General features: G+C 31.1%; 1 protein-coding gene across 5 annotated transcripts in view; it reads left to right on the top strand.

Moving 5' to 3' along the window:
• Positions 1-18,709, top strand: part of LOC143045914 (uncharacterized) — a 53,997-nt gene that overhangs the window by 24,174 nt on the left and 11,114 nt on the right. For 4 of the 5 annotated variants that reach the window (XM_076218754.1, XM_076218757.1, XM_076218759.1 and 1 more), the window contains 10 exons: positions 1,528-1,626; positions 3,239-3,454; positions 3,866-4,600; positions 6,517-6,600; positions 8,963-9,082; positions 10,514-10,582; positions 12,156-16,265; positions 17,093-17,200; positions 17,844-17,942; positions 18,425-18,533. In XM_076218754.1, the coding sequence (XP_076074869.1) occupies positions 1,528-1,626; positions 3,239-3,454; positions 3,866-4,600; positions 6,517-6,600; positions 8,963-9,082; positions 10,514-10,582; positions 12,156-16,265; positions 17,093-17,200; positions 17,844-17,942; positions 18,425-18,533 (5,749 nt within the window). The remainder of the gene's footprint in view (positions 1-1,527; positions 1,627-3,238; positions 3,455-3,865; positions 4,601-6,516; positions 6,601-8,962; positions 9,083-10,513; positions 10,583-12,155; positions 16,266-17,092; positions 17,201-17,843; positions 17,943-18,424; positions 18,534-18,709) is intronic. The other variant, XM_076218755.1, reaches the window with a different exon arrangement.

Raw genomic sequence — 18,709 nt, 5'->3', positions numbered from 1 at the left:
TTCCTAGCAGATGTTATTCTGGTTTGCTAGAAAGGATATTTATGAAATTTAAAGTGTTTTATTCCATCTGCAGAGAGAAACTTTTTTTTTAATTTTGACAATTTTCCGTGTTGTTTCTTGTTATGAAGTTCAATTTGATAAATTTATATATATGTCTCATGATTATTATTGAATAAACTTTTTTTTTTGTATGACTAGATCTTCATAATATTTTGTTCCATGAAAACAAGCTTCCAATTATATTTGAAAATCTACTTTTCCAGTCTTAGTTATTGGTCTGTAATAAATTAGAATGTGACAGTTGAGCATATGTCATCCTAACTCAGGTGTTTATAGTGTAGTCCAGATCATTTTAGAAACATTTCATAAGCCCTGACTATCTATTTGCTACAGAGTAACACATATGTATAAATTTTTTTTGTGAAAGATTATTTTGAAATCAGTGGCGGATCCAAAACTTTGTATAAGGGGTGAGTGGGTGGGGAGTGGGGGCACTGACTGCCATAAGAGGGGGTGGCTACAGTCATACTATAGAATACACAAAATTTCCCCCACAAAATGGCGGGCTCGGTCACTACAGCCCCACTCCCTTCTGGATTCAATTATGCTAATCTGAAACAGAGAAGGTCATTCAGGATTATATTTAATGCTTCATTTATTTTTTTAAAACCCAAGTTAAGGTCTAAGAAACTAACTAACTTTGAGTCATGAACCATGATATATATTGTTACACTCCTTTGTCTGGTGGCTTCAATGAAAAATTGGTCACCTAACCTACTTTTGATGTTTCACTGACTTTCAAGAAATTTGAATTCTGAGTACTAATTCTCTTATAGTTTGTCCTGTAGCCATGATACTAGTAACCATATTTTCAGATGCATCTTTCAGTAAATATTTTCTAAAGTATTATAAAATGTATAGTGACTATGACCAATTATTTGAATATTTCATGCTTTTTCACTTTGAAATTCAATTCTACTTCAATAACAGATTTATTTACCATTTGATTTAAAGAGGCTGTAATTTATTATAAGAATGAGTCAAAGTTTGTAACTGTAGATAACTTATCTTTTACTTTCACAAACCTTCAGATAGGTTGAAAATGTGATGTTATACAATCTAGGAAGAAAGAAATATAGTACAAATTGTAATCCCTGATGCAGTATTTATCTATATACAACTTGTAGTTGGTGTGGATAAACTTTTTTATCCAGACTTAGAATTTATTACTTGATTAATATTGTTTTGTAAAACTACAATTAGACCAGAGCTGATAAAACATATTAATATCTGATGGATTTTATGCATATATTGTATGTTATGAGAGGCAATAAAATTCTGTAATTATTTATATCAGTTCTGGGAGACAATTTGTCTCCAGAGATGATGAATTTGGAAAAGGTATTGATTTGAGGTATGAGAATAATTGGAAGTCCATGTTTAGTTTGCTTTGATAATTATACAGCAGACAAACATAACACTATTGGTTAATGTCATTTTAATAAATAATATTATCTTTTATTACAGATGGCTAAATCTAGTGAGTTACAGGCTGCAGGAAGATCACAGTCAGCTTCAGCCTTGCATCCTGCAGGGGGACAGGCTAGTGTAGGGACCAGATATGAGGTAATTTTTAAGAATAACATTGGGACAGGGTGAAGATGAGGAGAAAATAGGATACAAGATGCTCTTGATGAAAATCAGTCAATTATACTTGTAAAATTCTTCAAATGTTAAAAAAAAGAAATTTCAGGCTTGGGTTCTGGGATTTAATATATTGGGTAAACACCCATATCAATACACCCTCAATCATACAGGTAACCAGTCAAAGAGAGAAACCAGGTCATAATAGGGAGCAAATGGAAATGTTGGAACTGGCCTGTGGTCTGCTTATGTACAAAGTTAGATATTGTAATGCAAGCAAACAAAAGGTAAGAATAGCAAGTGTTTGCAAGCTTGATAAGCTTTGAGGTTGTGTATGCAAAGCAGAGCCATAGAGAAACTTTAGTAGAATTATCAACAAGCACTTTACAAGGGTCTGTTTACAGAGTTTCCATATACGGTTTGTCACCTATAGTCGGGTAACAATTAAGTAAAGCGAGAAGCATTCAAAAGTAAAGCAGAGAGTTTCTTTTTGATCATAGTGTAGAACTAGGTATTGGTATGCATTAAACAGTGTTAAGCAAGTTATCTTCTAGAATTATAGGTGTTACTTTTTATTGAAGTGCATCCAAAAGGACTGTCTAAATGCCTGAATTGATTTGATTTAATTTTGAGTTGGATGTTTACTAAAGTAAAGGACTGCCAATAATAAAAAAAAAGTTGTTTTAGAAATTTTATTGAATATGGAAAGATTTCTTGAATATTGCAATGCTTTGCTTGATTTCTTGTTTTATACTTTCAAATCTTGTCCCGAGAAAACTTTCAGCTTTTAAGTAGAATTATTTTGTGTGAAGTGAGAGTGAGCTAGACAGCACAGCATTTTAAAGCATGTTTAAAATAAATGAAGGATTTCTGGATTTTGTTTTACATTTAATATGTCTGTATAATGAAAGCTTAGCGACCATGATTAGAGGGTACTCATGATTTTGTTAAATCAGGAAGCCTGGGATTTAGAAGTTGATATGTAGCTACAATTGAAGGCTAAAAGAGCAAAATGGGAAATGAAATCAGAATGATTAATGCTTGTTATCAAGAATGGACTGTTAGACTTGCCAGTAACAAATTAGCAAAAATTTGTTGTTTATTCAAATCAATTTAATGCTGCTTATTGAAAATAAAGGAAAAGAAGGGTTGATTAATTTAGAATACAATATTTGCATGTTTTCTTAAATCTAATTGAATGGTATTTAATTATTCAAGGTTATAGGTTTATCTTGAACATAATAAACTTCTACTTTGATTTTAATCAGAAGTAAACAATAAGTTCATCAGAGAATAGAAGGTTAAATAGAAATATATCAACAGAAAAGATTGTTATTTAAACAATGTTGAAAAAGGTATGCTTAATCTTACGACGCCGCTGATTTTAAGCATGCCTGTGTAAGGTTGTTACTTTTGTTTTGAATTGTTATTGATACTTATTTGTGTAAGAGTTTTCTGTGTTTAACAAATCAGTTGAAATAAAATCCAAACAGATGCTTAAAGCAAGTTTAAATGTCACTGAACCATGCGTACTAGTTAAGTCAAGGTATGAATTTGGTGAAAATGTTGAGTAAAATAAACTGTTTGATTTTAGGATCTGATGTACATGAAGAAGGGCTGGTTGATCAAGCAAGGTATATCAGAGAAAGATTGGAAGAAGCATTGGTTTGTCTTGACTGGAAATTCTTTACGTTATTATAAAGATGCCAAAGCCGAGGAAACAAACACTTTAGATGGTAGAATAGATCTATCTACATGTTACGATATTGTTGAAGTCAGTATTGGTAGGAATTATGGATTTCGTATAAAGGTAAGTTCAAATAAGTAATCATTTTGATCTTAATTTTTGTAATGGAGCTAGGAATGATTTGATCTTTATTGTGCATTAATTCTTTCATCAGGTTTTAGTAAAATATAAAGAAATACCCTATATATTCAATTTGAAGGATGATTTTCAAATAACAAATTTTTTATAGTCATATACTGTAAACAAACTTATTTGCTGTGGTTAAATTTAGTGATTTTCAAATTAACTTGAGGTCAATCTAAGATTCACCTATTCTGATTATTTATATTCGTGTTATTTTTCTACTCGCAAAAGTTGTCAAAAATAAATCGCTGAAGAAAATAATTTGGTTTACAGTAAGTTGAATGTCTCTTTCTGACTTTGTTTGTTTTTAGCCAAAGTGAGGTTAAAATGTTATATTTCTACTTGTTGCAGACAAGAAATGGAGAGTATTTGTTGTCAGCAATGACCTCCGGCATAAGGAACAACTGGATGAAAGCTGTTCGCCTTGTAATGGATTTACAAAACTCAAATGTAAAATCAGAGTCTAAATCTTCTTCCACTGACTCTTCTCGTCAAGGTTCAGAAGAATTAGACCAGGCAGTTGTCAACGGTAGACTTGGCACTGCAGCTACTAGTGATAGTAAACAAGACACTAAAAAGAAAGAAAGTTTGAAAAATTCTCGTAGACATCATTCTGATATTAATTTAGCTGTGAATGTAGGACAGTTGTTGAAGGTGAATGAACTGAGTGATAGTTTGGAAGGTCTTGACCTGGGAAATGTTCAGGTTCCAGAACAATCTACTCTATCTAGGGATATAGCTGATGCAGGTGATGAACCAAAGCTCAGAATGTCTGCTAGTGAATCTGCTGTTGATAGTCTTCCATTAAATAGATTTGTAGAGGGAAGTGAAAACTTAACTCCTGTATCCGCATCAGCCAATACTGCTGATCCAACACGGCCTAAAAAGAGTGAGAGTAAGAAGGAAGAAGATGAGAGAAAACAGCGAGCAAAATCACCTAGTGCCAGAATCAAGGACAAAACAAGGTCAAAAGCTCAAAAAGTATCTTCTGATGATCTAAGAATGGCTATACCTGGGTCTGATAAAGATGATACTAAATACTCTAGTTCTGATGGAGATACAGGGGATCAGGAATCATCTCAAGCTGTAAGTAAATACTCTAGTTCTGATGGAGATACAGGGGATCAGGAATCATCTCAAGCTGTAAGTAAATACTCTAGTTCTGATGGAGATACAGGGGATCAGGAATCATCTCAAGCTGTAAGTTGTAATTATTCTTTATTCAACATGGATACAATAAAATTGATATTTGTATATGAATATATATATATATAAATGTGAGGTTTTTTTGCATTATTTTTTTTATAGTAGATACAACGAAATTGTCAGAAAAAATTATCAGCAGGACAAGATCTTTCCATTCTAATCCTGTTACCTTCACATTTAGAAATCTTTCTATTAATGCACAGGGTGCCATTATTTTCCCTTATTTTTCACTGAAATTGAAGGTTTGATATAAGATTTACATTTCTGACTATGTTAAAGTTGAGATACTGCAAAAAAACTAAAACTTGGAGTTGAGAATCCATGATTTCACAATAAAAGTATATGTGAGTCAATGAAGAGTCACTAGAGATGAAGAAATAATAGATTTTGGTCAGTTTCTATTAGTTTTTGGATCACAATTCTTGAGGACATGAAAACTTTGATTAAATAATTTACCATGATGTGTTTGTCATTATGAATATTATCACATTTAATAGTTTTTGTTGAACATGCATGAGTGCAATATTTGCGTGTTAAAAATGTGTCAATATATGCATTTATACATCATAATGTGTATATAAATTAGATTATTCTGTGCTTAGCCTTTGGACTATAAAATCTACATAATTATTAATAATATTTGATAGATCTGATGGTTTAATTTTTGTACATACTCGTTAATCATTTTTACACTTTAAGATTGTATAGTACAAAATGTACTTCAATTTTTTGGTCCAAAAGTGGCATAAGTGTATCTTGGAGACTGGGTAAATGATGCTTTATAAATAATATAAACATAAGGTGATGTGAAATAATACTTGTATCCACCAAAGAGAAAGGCCACACTTAAAAATATTTTGGTTTGCCCAAACCCTTTTCTGGACAAAGAGAGATTTAAGTGTCAGATGTTTATTAATCTTTGTGCCTATTTGAAAAAAAAACTTTTCACATCAGGACAATAAAAGATTTTGAGTAGGCAGCTATTTTCTGGCTAGGTATTGTTAGGACAAACAAACATATTTATTTTAATGGCCCAAAGGATATGGATGTAGACAGCTTTAAACCACCATATACAGCCTTTAACAATGAGCATGTATTTTACATTTTCTTTCCTTTTTTGCATAGATTGAAAGCAAATAATCAGTAAATCTATTTTAGGAAATAATCTCTTAGTCTTACTTTTCTAACTTTAGTGACGTTCTCCTACAATTTATTTATGATTAAAACATGTATAATATTGATCTATGTCTAAATGTTTCACAATATCTGCAAATTAGAAAAAATCATATTAATATTGATGGTTTCACAACACATGTGTATCTTGTCTTCTATTTATTTTGTAACATTTATTTTGTCATTGATTATTGATTATTTTTCACCACATGTTGCATATTCTTACACCTAATAACAGGACTGTATCTTTATCTGGTAGTCAATTTTATAAAATACTTTGTGTTAATGTACCTTGTAAGACTGATTGAGCACTTTGTTTATGTTAAACTAATGGAATTTAAACATTCTTATGTTTTATTCAAGTGATGTTGTGAGTGAAATTTATAAATGTCCTTTAATTTTATAGATTGGAACTTATGTAATGGATGTTGTTGACAAAGCTTTAACATGGAAAGCACAACCTTTATATCCGTACATGATGAGATACAAAGATATTTGCATTTTGACATGTGTCACATGTATGCTTTTAGTGCAGTTGGAAAGAAAACTGATAAATAAACAATGTGGATATCATTAGAATAGGATAACATATAATATGTAAATGATGTTTATGTTTGTTACAGGAGACATCCTACCATTCTTTGATGGATGATAACCTGACCGCTTCCTCTGGGGATGGCATGTTGGTGGAACTGCTAGAAACTGAGGTGGGTATATTGTATGTTACATATATTTTTGTGAGGATTTAATTTTCTTCGTGCATATCTGTGTGGTCTATATAGTTGTAGTTCTGTCACTACTTGGGTAAAGTTTCAGGTGTCACTCCAGTACACATCAGGTGAAAGGTCAGCCTTCACATCAGTACACATGAGGTTAGAGTTCAGGCATCACTTCGGTAGTATTTACAGCAATAAATGGATTTTAGAATTTTTACCTGCGTTTATAAAGGTAATCTTTTGGAAAGTCAGTCATTTTCTTCACTAGAACTCAAGATTGATCATTATATATTTATACAAAAAAGGAGATGTGGTATGATTACCAATGAGACAGCTATATCCACTAAAAACCAAATGACAGTGAAGTACATAACTATTAGTATTGTATAAACTACTAGACACTTTATGGCCTTCAACAATAAGGAAAAAAATACTGTATAGTATTGATTGTCTGATTAGTGATTGCTTTATGCCACATCAGGTACAGTATAGTAAGGTCTCTGGCATATCAAAATGTGAAAAAAATTCAAGAGAAAAAACAACTTTTATTGCTTAAAACAACATACAAAAAAACATATAATCATGTAGTCCTTGGTGTAGAAAGTGGCATATATGCGCAATTATATCCTTGATAATCAGACTATGTAATAAGATAAACTTTGTGATAGATAACCAAAGTTCAAAAACTCTTAACTGAATTGACAGGAAACTATTCTTAAAAAACAAAATTTCATAAAACTTATATATACAGTGAGAAAATTTATCACTTTTTCAAATGGTTGCAGGTTTCTGTTTAATTTCTTTGTCTTCCTATATGCATTAGTAGATTGTTTTACTACTATTTTTGGTTGCAATTTTTTAAGACAAATGTTTAGTCAAATAAGGGTAAAATTAATTGCTTTCAATTCACTTTTTACTGTGGTTATAGTTAGATATAAGCTACATATAAGACAGTGATTACATTTCACCTTACTAAGTTTAATATTTTACTGATTTTCCCAGATAACAAGGTGTAAATGTAGTCCAGATTTCTGATTTATTAAAGATTTGATTGATTTTAAACCACCCCAAAACAGCAAACCTTGTACTTAGCAAGTAGAAGTTAATTTTTACACATTTATCTTACAAGCTAGAAAGTTGAGGAAAAGATTATTTTTGATTGACAAAAAGATTATATTTACTGTAATTATCTATAAGACATGATAAAAGTAGCTAACATTCAGATAAAAGTCCCATTAGGTCAGGTAAATTTACCAGGTAAGGCCATGAAAAACATTTCCTTCATTTTCGGCAGCAGTTCAAATAGAATAAGATGGGAATTTTGTTTGATGTTTAGACTTCAGACAAAATTGTTTTTGATTTATTGTTTATAGAAATTGAAAGGGGTAGAGTTTATTAAATATGATAAAATCTTGAATCTATATAACAATCGCTATGTTTAGATTAATTGAAATTGATTTGATCCCGCCTTGACCATTGATTGATAGCTTATTGCAAGTAGCCTTTGAATTATTGATTCTTGACATGGTAGTCATCAAGTCATAAAAGTTATCTTGTTTTAAAGCTCCCCAATAAACCTAATCACTGTTTTATGGACAAAGCAATAGCATAAAATAAGGATTAGTTTTAAAGTGCATTAAGAAAGATAGATTTGATTGTGAAGCTGCCAATATTTTGACTGGTGATTCAATTTTGCAGCTATGTCTCAGAGCAAAAAATTGGTAGGATAATTTTAGTGTTTTGTTTACAGTTGCACTTTAGTTTCTGGAGAACAATTGTAAAAATGGGATAATTGATATGATATTCTTTTGTGATCTTTAGTGAAAACTCAGTCTCTTGGTGATCCAAAATATTTTCATATTTGTGCCTGACTTTGGGAGAAAAAGTAAAGACAATAAAGTATCTGAGGGATTTTAAGTAAACAGCCGTGTTGTGTAATTTTGCAGCATTTATTTATAATTCTGAGATTAAACAAGGAAAAATTATTTGACAGTTGTGGTGCTTAACACACTTTACTTTCTTTACAGCATACCTTTTGTTTACAGTATGATAGATTGATTTATTTTTGTGATTTTCTTTGATAAACAGATTGTGACACAACTGATGATTTATAAAACATTAAAACAAGACTGGATAATAGTTGGATAGGAAGGGTAATGGACCAAACTATCACTTAATTTCTCCTCACTTTACATTATACCTTAATTGGAGACATTTATATAGCAATTAATTCAGAAATGATAGCACAAAAAAATTATCAATACTCATTATTGCAATTTTCTAAATTTGTCCCTGTGAAGAAATATTCATTGTTTTAAGAATGATTAAAAGTATAATGGTAATATAATTGCAGGTTGATTCCCTCAAAGACCAGTTGGATCATACTCATGACGAAATTGTAAAATTACACGAGACAAACATGGATTTAAAGAATCGATTACAAACTGCAGTACGAGAAAAGGACGTAACACAGGTATACAAGTTGATTATCTCCCTCTAGCATGGTTCTGTCGTAGATCATTCGGCCGTAGATGAACACAGACAGATAGTTTGCACAAATATGTAGATATGATGCTACAGAGCTTCATTACAAATTCTGCTAATCTTATGTTTGCCATGGTTTGCTTTAATTTGTAATTTAATGTTTTGTTTTGCTTTCTTTAATTTTATCGCAAAATTGAATGCTTCAGAAGCTGCCATTAATACTTATCATTTAGATACTTGAAGTTTTTATTTTCCAATTATTGAAATGAATTATCTAAATGTAATATTTATATGTATCTATTACATTCTAATAGAAAAAAGTTTGATCAAAACATCTTGACCAATTGAAAATGTGTACCAAAATATACCTCATGGTATAAAGCCAATATGTGTAAACTAAAAATATTTTTTGAGAAAAGACATGTTCAATAACATAGAAAATGATGGTAAATAACTGGACTTATTTCAGTCATTCATTTTATGTATGCCACATATGTTTAATGAAATAGCATTTCATATAAAGTTTGGAACTTAAAGTACAACACTCTGTATTTATTTAAAAAAATATATATATGTTAAGATTTAGGCAACAAATTTATGTTGTCAGAGAACAGTTTGAATTAGAATTTAGGCATAGTAGATATTTTTGGATGAGATGCTAGATTATAGTGATAGCTTTCATTATGCCTGTTACAGGACATAAATCTTAATTCAGCTTTATAATAAGCTCAGGGCTATTCTAGGAATATCTGAATGAGAGTGTTGAAAGGCTTTTTTTTCATGACATCTTTTTAATTAAACCACATGATGCTAGCAACTAGAATAAATCCAATGGTTAAAGGCCTTGCAACACCTCAAAAGGATATTTTTGAGTAGCCCTTATTATGTTTATGAGTTTTAGCTACTTCATTTGCTAATTTGGTTTAGTTTTCTGATTATTTCAGTCTTATCTGTAGCCATTTGCATGTTTATTACTTTCTTTTTATATATTTTTATTTTAATTGTACAAATCTTTATTTCATAAATTGTTTGAGACAGATAATTGTGCTAATTTTGACTGAAGTGAACATTAATTATTGCATTGAAATAAAAAAAGAAATGAAATTTTCAGAAAAATATCAATACAAAAAAACAACATTATAAAGTTGAACATGTCATATGGTTACAGGAATTGAATTAACTATTGATTCATGGTCACATGTTGCTTGATAAAAAATTCCATCTTACTTTAAGAATTTCTTGTGGGATATTGTCTTGTATTAACTAAAACAGAGTAGAAAAAATGATAATGCTTTGAAAGGGCTAGACAAAGGAATGTGGTGATGGTCTTTATAAACAACTCAAGTAACATGTGACCATTGGTTTTTAGTGCTTGCTATTCCGGCTTTTGTGACTAAGCTTTGGTTAACTGTTTTTACAGCCTCAGACTGGGTTAGAAAGTCCTATAATACGTAGTATGTACAACGATCAAAATCAAGATTCTACGCAGGTTTGTATGAAATGCTCAGTTGCTATATATACTGTATATCTGCTTTATGTTTGAGGCTGAGATGATGAAATGTTCACACGTGTACTATTGCTAAGTAACTAAAAGAATGTTTCATTTGACTTCAAATCAGTTGTTAAAATTTGTAGATGTGGGTACACATGAAATCCATGTTGTGTTTTGAATATTATTTTGCTTTTGAATTTCAGTCTCTATATTATGCATGTGAGGATTTTTATTTTGTTTATGCTTTGTGTTATTTGTTTCAACTCTTGGATTTACTATGTTTATATATTTTAAACGGTAACTTCATTATGTTACTCTGTATGTGTCAAGTTAAACGTTAAAACTTTTATTCTGTCAACAAATTTGAATGCAACAGAATGCAGGACATATTGATGCATATTAAGATCCAGTTGTTAATCTGTATAAAGCTTTATATTTAAGAAGGTAGCAGTAATCCTACTGTAATCTTGTAAACAGATGTGATATAAAGTTTCTGTCTGGAATATAAATGTTGTCCTTGACTTTATTTTCTTGGTTCAGTGACTTGATAAAAAAATATTTTTATGTCCCATTTATGGGCATTATGTTTTCTGGTCTGTGTGTCTGTTCGTCTGTTTCTCTGTCCTGCTTTAGGTTCAAGTTTTAGGTTATAGTTTTTGGTCGAGGAAGATTTTAATGAAGTAGAAGTCCAATCAACTTGAAATTAGGTACACATGTTCCCTATGATATGATCTTTCTAATTTTTATGCCAAATTAGAGATTTTCCCCCATTTTCACAGTCCACTGAACATAGAAAATGATAGTGCGATGGGGCATCTTTGTACTGAGGACACACTCTTGTTTATTAATAACATAATCTTTTCAGTTCGTGTGAGTAATATTTCAATTATGTTTAGTATATTGATAAGAAGGTATTTTAATACTTTTTTACCTGGTTTATCTAACCTCGATTTCATTTTGTGGTTTCTTGCTCATATATTAAGTCAACTTCTCAGGTACATAGTAATACATCAACTATATTTTGTGTATAATGATTGTGATGTCCATCTGACCTGGAAGTTGTTTCCATTATAGTTTATTAGTCATTCGATGTTTTGGTGATTAGATCATATTTTCAGTCTCTATAAGTAAAAGGTGAAATGTATTTCTTGTATAGAAACATTTATGGTATAAATGTCCTTATGACAGGATTTATCTAACCTTCACCTCCTTTTCATCGTTCATTGAACAATATTTTTCATAATTAGATAATAATCTCAGTTACTATTAACAATAATTGACAACATTTAAACATTTAGATCTGCAAAGTTTCAAATTAAGGTTCACTCATATTTTATTAAAACATGCAAGATATTTGGGCATCTTCAGTTTTGCCTGTAAACATAACTTTTTGAATAAAATATTGTTATATGATTCAAAAAATTTCAAACAAACATTCAGACTGCACTAGTAAAACTTGACCCTTACCATTCTACCAATTGCTTATTTCAAACTTCAAAATGTAACAATGTTTGATAAAACATTGTAAAGTGAATTTATGACTGAAAATTCATAATTATTTATTTCACAGGTTACAACAATGAGAAGACAAGTGAAAGAGGCAAGAGAAACTATTCAAAAACAAAAACAAGATATCGAAACACTTCAGGCAAAACTTGCTATGTCTACATCAAAATTAACTGGAACTGAAAAAGCTCTGTCAGAAGCACTGAAAGAACTGAAGCAGGAAAAAGATAAATTCATGAAATTATCTAATGACTGGAATAGAAAGATACGTAGTTTAGAAAATCAGTTAAAGGAAGTAAATGGTCAGTTTGAACGGCAGAAAAGCAGCGTTACTGCAAAAGAAAATGACAATAAACGCCTTGATAATGAATTAAAAGCCAGTCATGTTAGATGTAACGAACTTGAAAGACAAATAAAATCGTACGAATTAGAAAAAAAAAGATTGAAAGATAATTTAGATGATACCAATAGGAAAGTAGCCTTGTTGAAAGATGAATTAAAAATGAAAGAAGGAAAACTTCAAGAAATAGAATCACATTATGAAAATCAGATTGCAGAGTTAGAGCAGGAATTTGCACAGGAGAGAGATGATGTTGAACAACACATGGAAGATCTCAAGAAGCAATGGATGGAAGCTCAACGTAAAACTGACGAATCCGACTCTCTGACAAACAATATGGCTGATATTATAGGAGAAAAAGATGAAATAATTAATCAGTTAGAAGAGAAAATGATAGAATGTGACAAGAAAATGTGTGATGTCACTGAAGATTACAATTCAAAACTGCAAGAATTGAAAAACTTGCAAACTTCGTCTAAAAAACTTAAGGAAGATAATAAAAAACTAGAAAAGAAATTGGAAGATTTGGAAAAGTCAAAATCTAAGATTCATACAGACAGAAGTAAGATTGACAGTGAAACAGAATCATATAAGAAACAATATGATGATGTTAAGAAAGAGAACATAAGCTTAATGGAAGAACTTGAAACTGAAAAGCAATCGCTATCAGACTTGATAAAAGAGAAAGCAGAGCTTGAACATGCAGTAAATAGATTAGAAATGCAAGTACAGGACACTCGTGGAAGGTCCAACGATTCAACTTCATCGGATAATTCCACGGTAAAAGAAATGATACATAATTTTATCATGATTGAATCGGAAATGCAGGAGTTGACCCAATCAGTAGAGGATATACAGACAATATTTAGTGATTATCTCTGTGATAAAGAGGAGGAAGACCATGTGGAGTTAGTGGGTGTGGCTCAAATGGTGGACGATGTTCATAGTCATTGCAACAAACTGTTAGATATTCTAAAGGAAGGATCAAAAGAGTTGGGTATGGAATCTCCTGAGAAAGACTCTTCATCTTCTGAAATGAGTAGCAAATTTGAAGAGGCAATGTCTCAAGTTAAAAAGTTAAAATCTGAATTGAAGGATTCACATACTCAATATGAATTGATGAAAAATAGTGAAAAGGAACTTACTACAAAACTACGCAATATGGAAACCAGATATCAAGGGCAGATTGATGCAATGTCAGAGAAGCTTGAAAAGTTATACAGTAGATGTGAGAAAAGTGTCAAACAAATGCCTAAAGCACAACCAAAAACCACTGAAAAGGGAAGACATTCCTTAGAATTATCAGAACAAATTGAAGCACAGTTAAGTCAGTTAGAGGAGAAAATTAGCATAGTGGAACAAGTTTTACCAAACATTAGCCTCCCACCCTCTGAGGAGGACGAGGATACAGGAAGTGAGATTGACGAGGATTCTGATAGTTTTGAAAGTTCGGAAGGAGATGGTAGTGAAAGTGATGATGAAAGTGAACCTAGTGATATCTTAAGTAAATTAAAACAAATGAAGTCACAGTTAGAAAGGACCAACAATAGAATTCAGGACTTGACATGTGATTTAAGTGATCAAACCTTTAGCTCTGCCAATGATTCAGCTGCTGATGGTGACAGTCAACAGCTTAGGTCAACACTTCAGAAATGTGGAGAAAAAATCGACAATTTAACTACTCGATTTACAGAAAATGTTAGAATGGCTAAGTCTGGTGTTGTACCTGGAAGTCTTGCTTCTGTTCATATGTTTAAAAATTGTGTGAATGACGTGAAACAGAAATTAAAGGACATTAACAAAATAGTTACAGAACATGAAGTACTAGATGCCAAAGGTCTTAAAGTTATTAACGATAAAATTTACAAGTTATTTGAATATCTTGCACCGTACCAAAGACTTCAAACCTCTGACTTTGAAATAATCGGTCAGGTTTTACAACAAAAAACAGTTTGCCAGTCTGCTCTTGTTGATAAGGAACATACTGCCAAAAGAAAACATTTAGGATATGAAGATAAGCTTCATGTTTATGCTGACAGGTTGTCAGTAGAGGCCATTGTATTAGGGCAAATGGCTTCATTAATACAGCAACACCATGTGACCAATTTATATCGGGACCAATTAATGAATGAAATAAACTCTCTAAACCAAGTTCTGTATGAACTCAAAAAGAAAGTAGATAGTATATCTCACTCACCAACTAGTGGTAATGTTGTGTCGATGTATGCTTCTGTACTTGCCGAAAAAATCATTCTTGAAGGTCAGCTGGCATCATGTGCTGTAACTGATGACCATCACCCTACAGATGATACTGCTATTTTGTCTTCACTTAACATTTCTGACAATCCTTCAATAATGGCTATGGAAGTGTTTCTCCGTTCACAAGTGGATTCCTCTGTGTATCGACAATTACAACGATCAGGAGAATTATTAGACAATGCCACTGCTCAGGTAGTCACTCGATTTCTTTTACAAGGGGAAATCACCCAAGCTTTACAAAAAATCAAAGATAAATATAGAACTGATACTGAACATGAAAAAGTTCAAGATTTAGTCATTCGACAAAGAAAATTTTGTACAGAGGAACTAATAGAGAGACATGAGACCGTCTCAGAAAGTATTGATGTACATTTAAAACTAGTTCTATCTCTAATCAAACAATCACAAAATAAAAAACAAGCTTTAGAATCATTTATTAATCTACTCAAAAGAATCTTTCAAAGACAATCAACAGAATTGCAAGAACTTCATTCAGGAAATAGCTTTGAACAAAATAAAAGTCAGCAGATTTGCTCAACTCTTCAGTCTGACCTTGATCAACTGCTGTCTCAGATACCAAAGATATTTGATGAAGTAAGTGATGCCTCGACGGATGTGGAAGAATCTGTTGAAACCTTATCTACGCAGGTAGCAGATATGTTACTTCAGAAATCTGTAACCAAAGGATGGTTAACATACATTTGTCATTTAAATCAATCTAATAGTGTACCAGTTGTAGTTGAGGTAGAAAACCAGTCCATTGATGGACATTCTCAAGCTCTTAGTCAATCTCTAATGGATGAAGCTACATCAAAGCAAACTTTATCTGTGGAATTGAAGTCTCAAAACAAAGAATCGGAAAAGTTGACAAACTTTGTCAATGCTTTACCTGATATTGGCTTGTTCAATCCTGAAAATATGGATTCTTATTCAGAAAATTTAGTAAAGGAAGCCATATTTCAATCACAGTTGACCTATTTGACCTTCAAAATGAAATTAGAACATGAACGACAAATGAGAGACTTGAAAATCAAACTAGAGTCTGGTCAAAAAGTTGCCTTGACTTCAGTAATTAGTAAAGATTCAGAAGGCGATATTCAGTCTTCATTAACTGTGTTTGAGGAAATATTAGAGACCAAGTTTGAAGATGAATGTGAAGTTCTGAGTAATTTGGATAAGGAACTTAAACAATTACAATCCATCACAAGTGATAATCCAGAACTTAGTAAAGAGTTAACAAACTTTGCTTCCATGTTTGATCACGAGCTTTCTGTGGCACAAGAAAGACATGATATACATTTAGATGTACTGCGACAAGAAATGACAGCCATTTGTATCAGAATGGAAACTGTGGCTGAAAGCAACGAAACCGAAAAAGAATCTCTGATCTGTGAATATGAGGATCGTATAAAGAGAATGCAGGATGAATTGGTGTGTGTTAAGATAGATCACGAGGAGGAGTTAGAACAAGTTAGGCAGGATATAATGACAGCTGTCTGTGCCATCAAAGCTAACGAAGAGGAGGAGCCTGATCACATAAAACATAAAATGTTACAACATAAACATGCTGTGTTGGTAAGTTATACTTTATAACATGAAATAAACGTAACATTGTGTTTGTAAGTTATACTTTATAACATGAAATAAACATAAAATGTTACAACATAAACATGCTGTATTGGTAAGTTATTACTTTATATAACATGAAATAAAGCATAAAATGTTACAACATAATTATCTGATTTTGGTATAATACTTTATAACATGACATTAAACATATAAAATGACATAAAGCATATATTGTTACAACATAAACATGCTGTTGGTAAGTTTTTACTTTATATAACATAAAATGTTTAATGTTATAACATAAATATGCTATTTTGTTAAGTTATTTCTTTATAGCAGGCATAAAATGTTACAACATAAACATGCTGTGTTGGTAAGTTTTTACTGTATATAACAAATCATAAAACAGTTAATGTTACAACATAAATAATCGATTTTGGTAAATTATTTCTTTGTAAGATGACATAAAACCTAAGATGTTACAGCATAGATGTGCTATTTCTGTACATATAAATCATTTCATATGTTTTTACAATGATACAATACAAATATATTTATAAACAACAATGATTCAATGCAAACATAAAAACTACAGTGATACAGTGACATCATGAACATGAACACAACAGAATCATTCAATACATACTTTCAAAACAACAGAATGGTTCAATAACCAATATAAAGAAACAAATTTGACACAATAAAGAAAAAATAAAAAGTAATCATGTAGATATTTTTATTGTAAGGAATGATTTCATTACCAATGATAACATTGGACAGTAAAAATTGCTAAACTGCATAGATAATTAACCAATGATGAATTGATATTTCAGATACTATTAGAAGACATCCAGTCGTCACTTGGAGGTGTCAATAATGATTTGGTAAAGAAATTGAAAGAACAAATAGAGGAACTCAAAGCAGTGTTCCTGACTATTGAGGTAAACTTAAATTTGTCTATATTTTTTATTACAAAGATTTATTTTTCTGAACCACAATCAACTGAGCATACAGTGAATGAAGTAAACATATTTAAGTGAGAATAAAGGAATCATGTGTGAATTCAATTGATAGATTGTTTGTATAATATTCGATTACAAATATTTTGTGCATATAAGTGGCAGATATGACATGAAGGATTGAAAACGCCACTGGAAAATTAGTTGGATAGGGGCAGATATTTCTAACATGCCACCTACATAACTGTTATTGTAAGGTTTCTTAAATGTGGAGGAAGCATGATACTCTTCATGCATGAGGCGTTGAATTTAATGTCACCATTCCAAAAGGATCTCTTTGTGTATTTGTACATCCTGTTCAGTCAATCAGAGGCCCATGGTTACACAGAAAAAAATATGCATTTGAATTATATGGAAAATGAGTCATGCAATTGTTAGTATCACTTTGAAAGAATCTTAAATGATTCATGAATAATTTTGTTCATTGAGTTCTTGCACATTTTTTATTTCAAAGGAGAAAAAAAATAACTTTATTTTATGAAATGTTTTATACATGTATCACATTGCCTCAGTTCCTTCTGTCTATAACACTATAAAATAACACTTTTATTGTCTTTTATTATAGGATCCAACAGATGATCCAGCTGCAGTTATGTCCCCTGTTGCAAAGGATGGAGATGTTTACCCAGATAGAAGAATATCCATCTCAGCATCTAACTTAGAGGTGAGAGACAAATTATTAGTAAACAATATAATGTATATTTTTATCCAATATTTATGTCTATTATAGTGATTGGGTTATTTATGTGTTTCAGTGTAAAAAAAAAAATTAAATGGTTCCTTAATTTCTACAAATTTTGGAATCCCAAGCATATCAGCTTCTGTTTTTGTAAGAGGAAAGAAATTTGCCCAAGCTCCAGTTAGTTCTGATTGATATGTAATGTAAAAGATATACCTTTTTTGTTGCAAGTTTAGGCTTAAGATGATGCATCATCATTTAAGGACTTATCTCATTTAAAAACCAATTTTTCATAAATTTCATTAGTTAGAAAGGATTTAAGACATGCATAACATACACATGATTTAAACATTTTAAAAGAACAAATGTTGAATGCTAATCTTTTCATAAACAGAACAGGAAATATAATAACAAATTCTAAACTTATTAAATCTTACATTTATATCAAGTATTTGGTTTAATTATAGCCTCCTGGAACCCCAGGTCTGGATATATCTCACCATGAGCATGAACTGGAACTTCTCAAGAAACAAAAAGATGATGCCCTGGCAGAGGAAATCAAAACCACAAAAGCAGGTAAGTCTTTGGAACATATTGCCATAGTTTAGTATTTTAGACTATTGAGAGTTAAAAATGTTTCTATGTAAATATGAGATATCAGAGTACTATGATTTTCTCTTAAAAGATAGAAAATAAATTATATGTATAAGAATCAATATTTTGCTGATGTAAGAAAGCCACGACCCATAGCT

Source organism: Mytilus galloprovincialis, chromosome 9, assembly GCF_965363235.1.
Source record: "Mytilus galloprovincialis chromosome 9, xbMytGall1.hap1.1, whole genome shotgun sequence".
Classification (NCBI taxonomy): domain Eukaryota; kingdom Metazoa; phylum Mollusca; class Bivalvia; order Mytilida; family Mytilidae; genus Mytilus; species Mytilus galloprovincialis.
The sequence above is the reverse complement of the archived record's forward strand: the minus strand, read 5'-3'. Positions and strand labels throughout refer to the sequence as shown.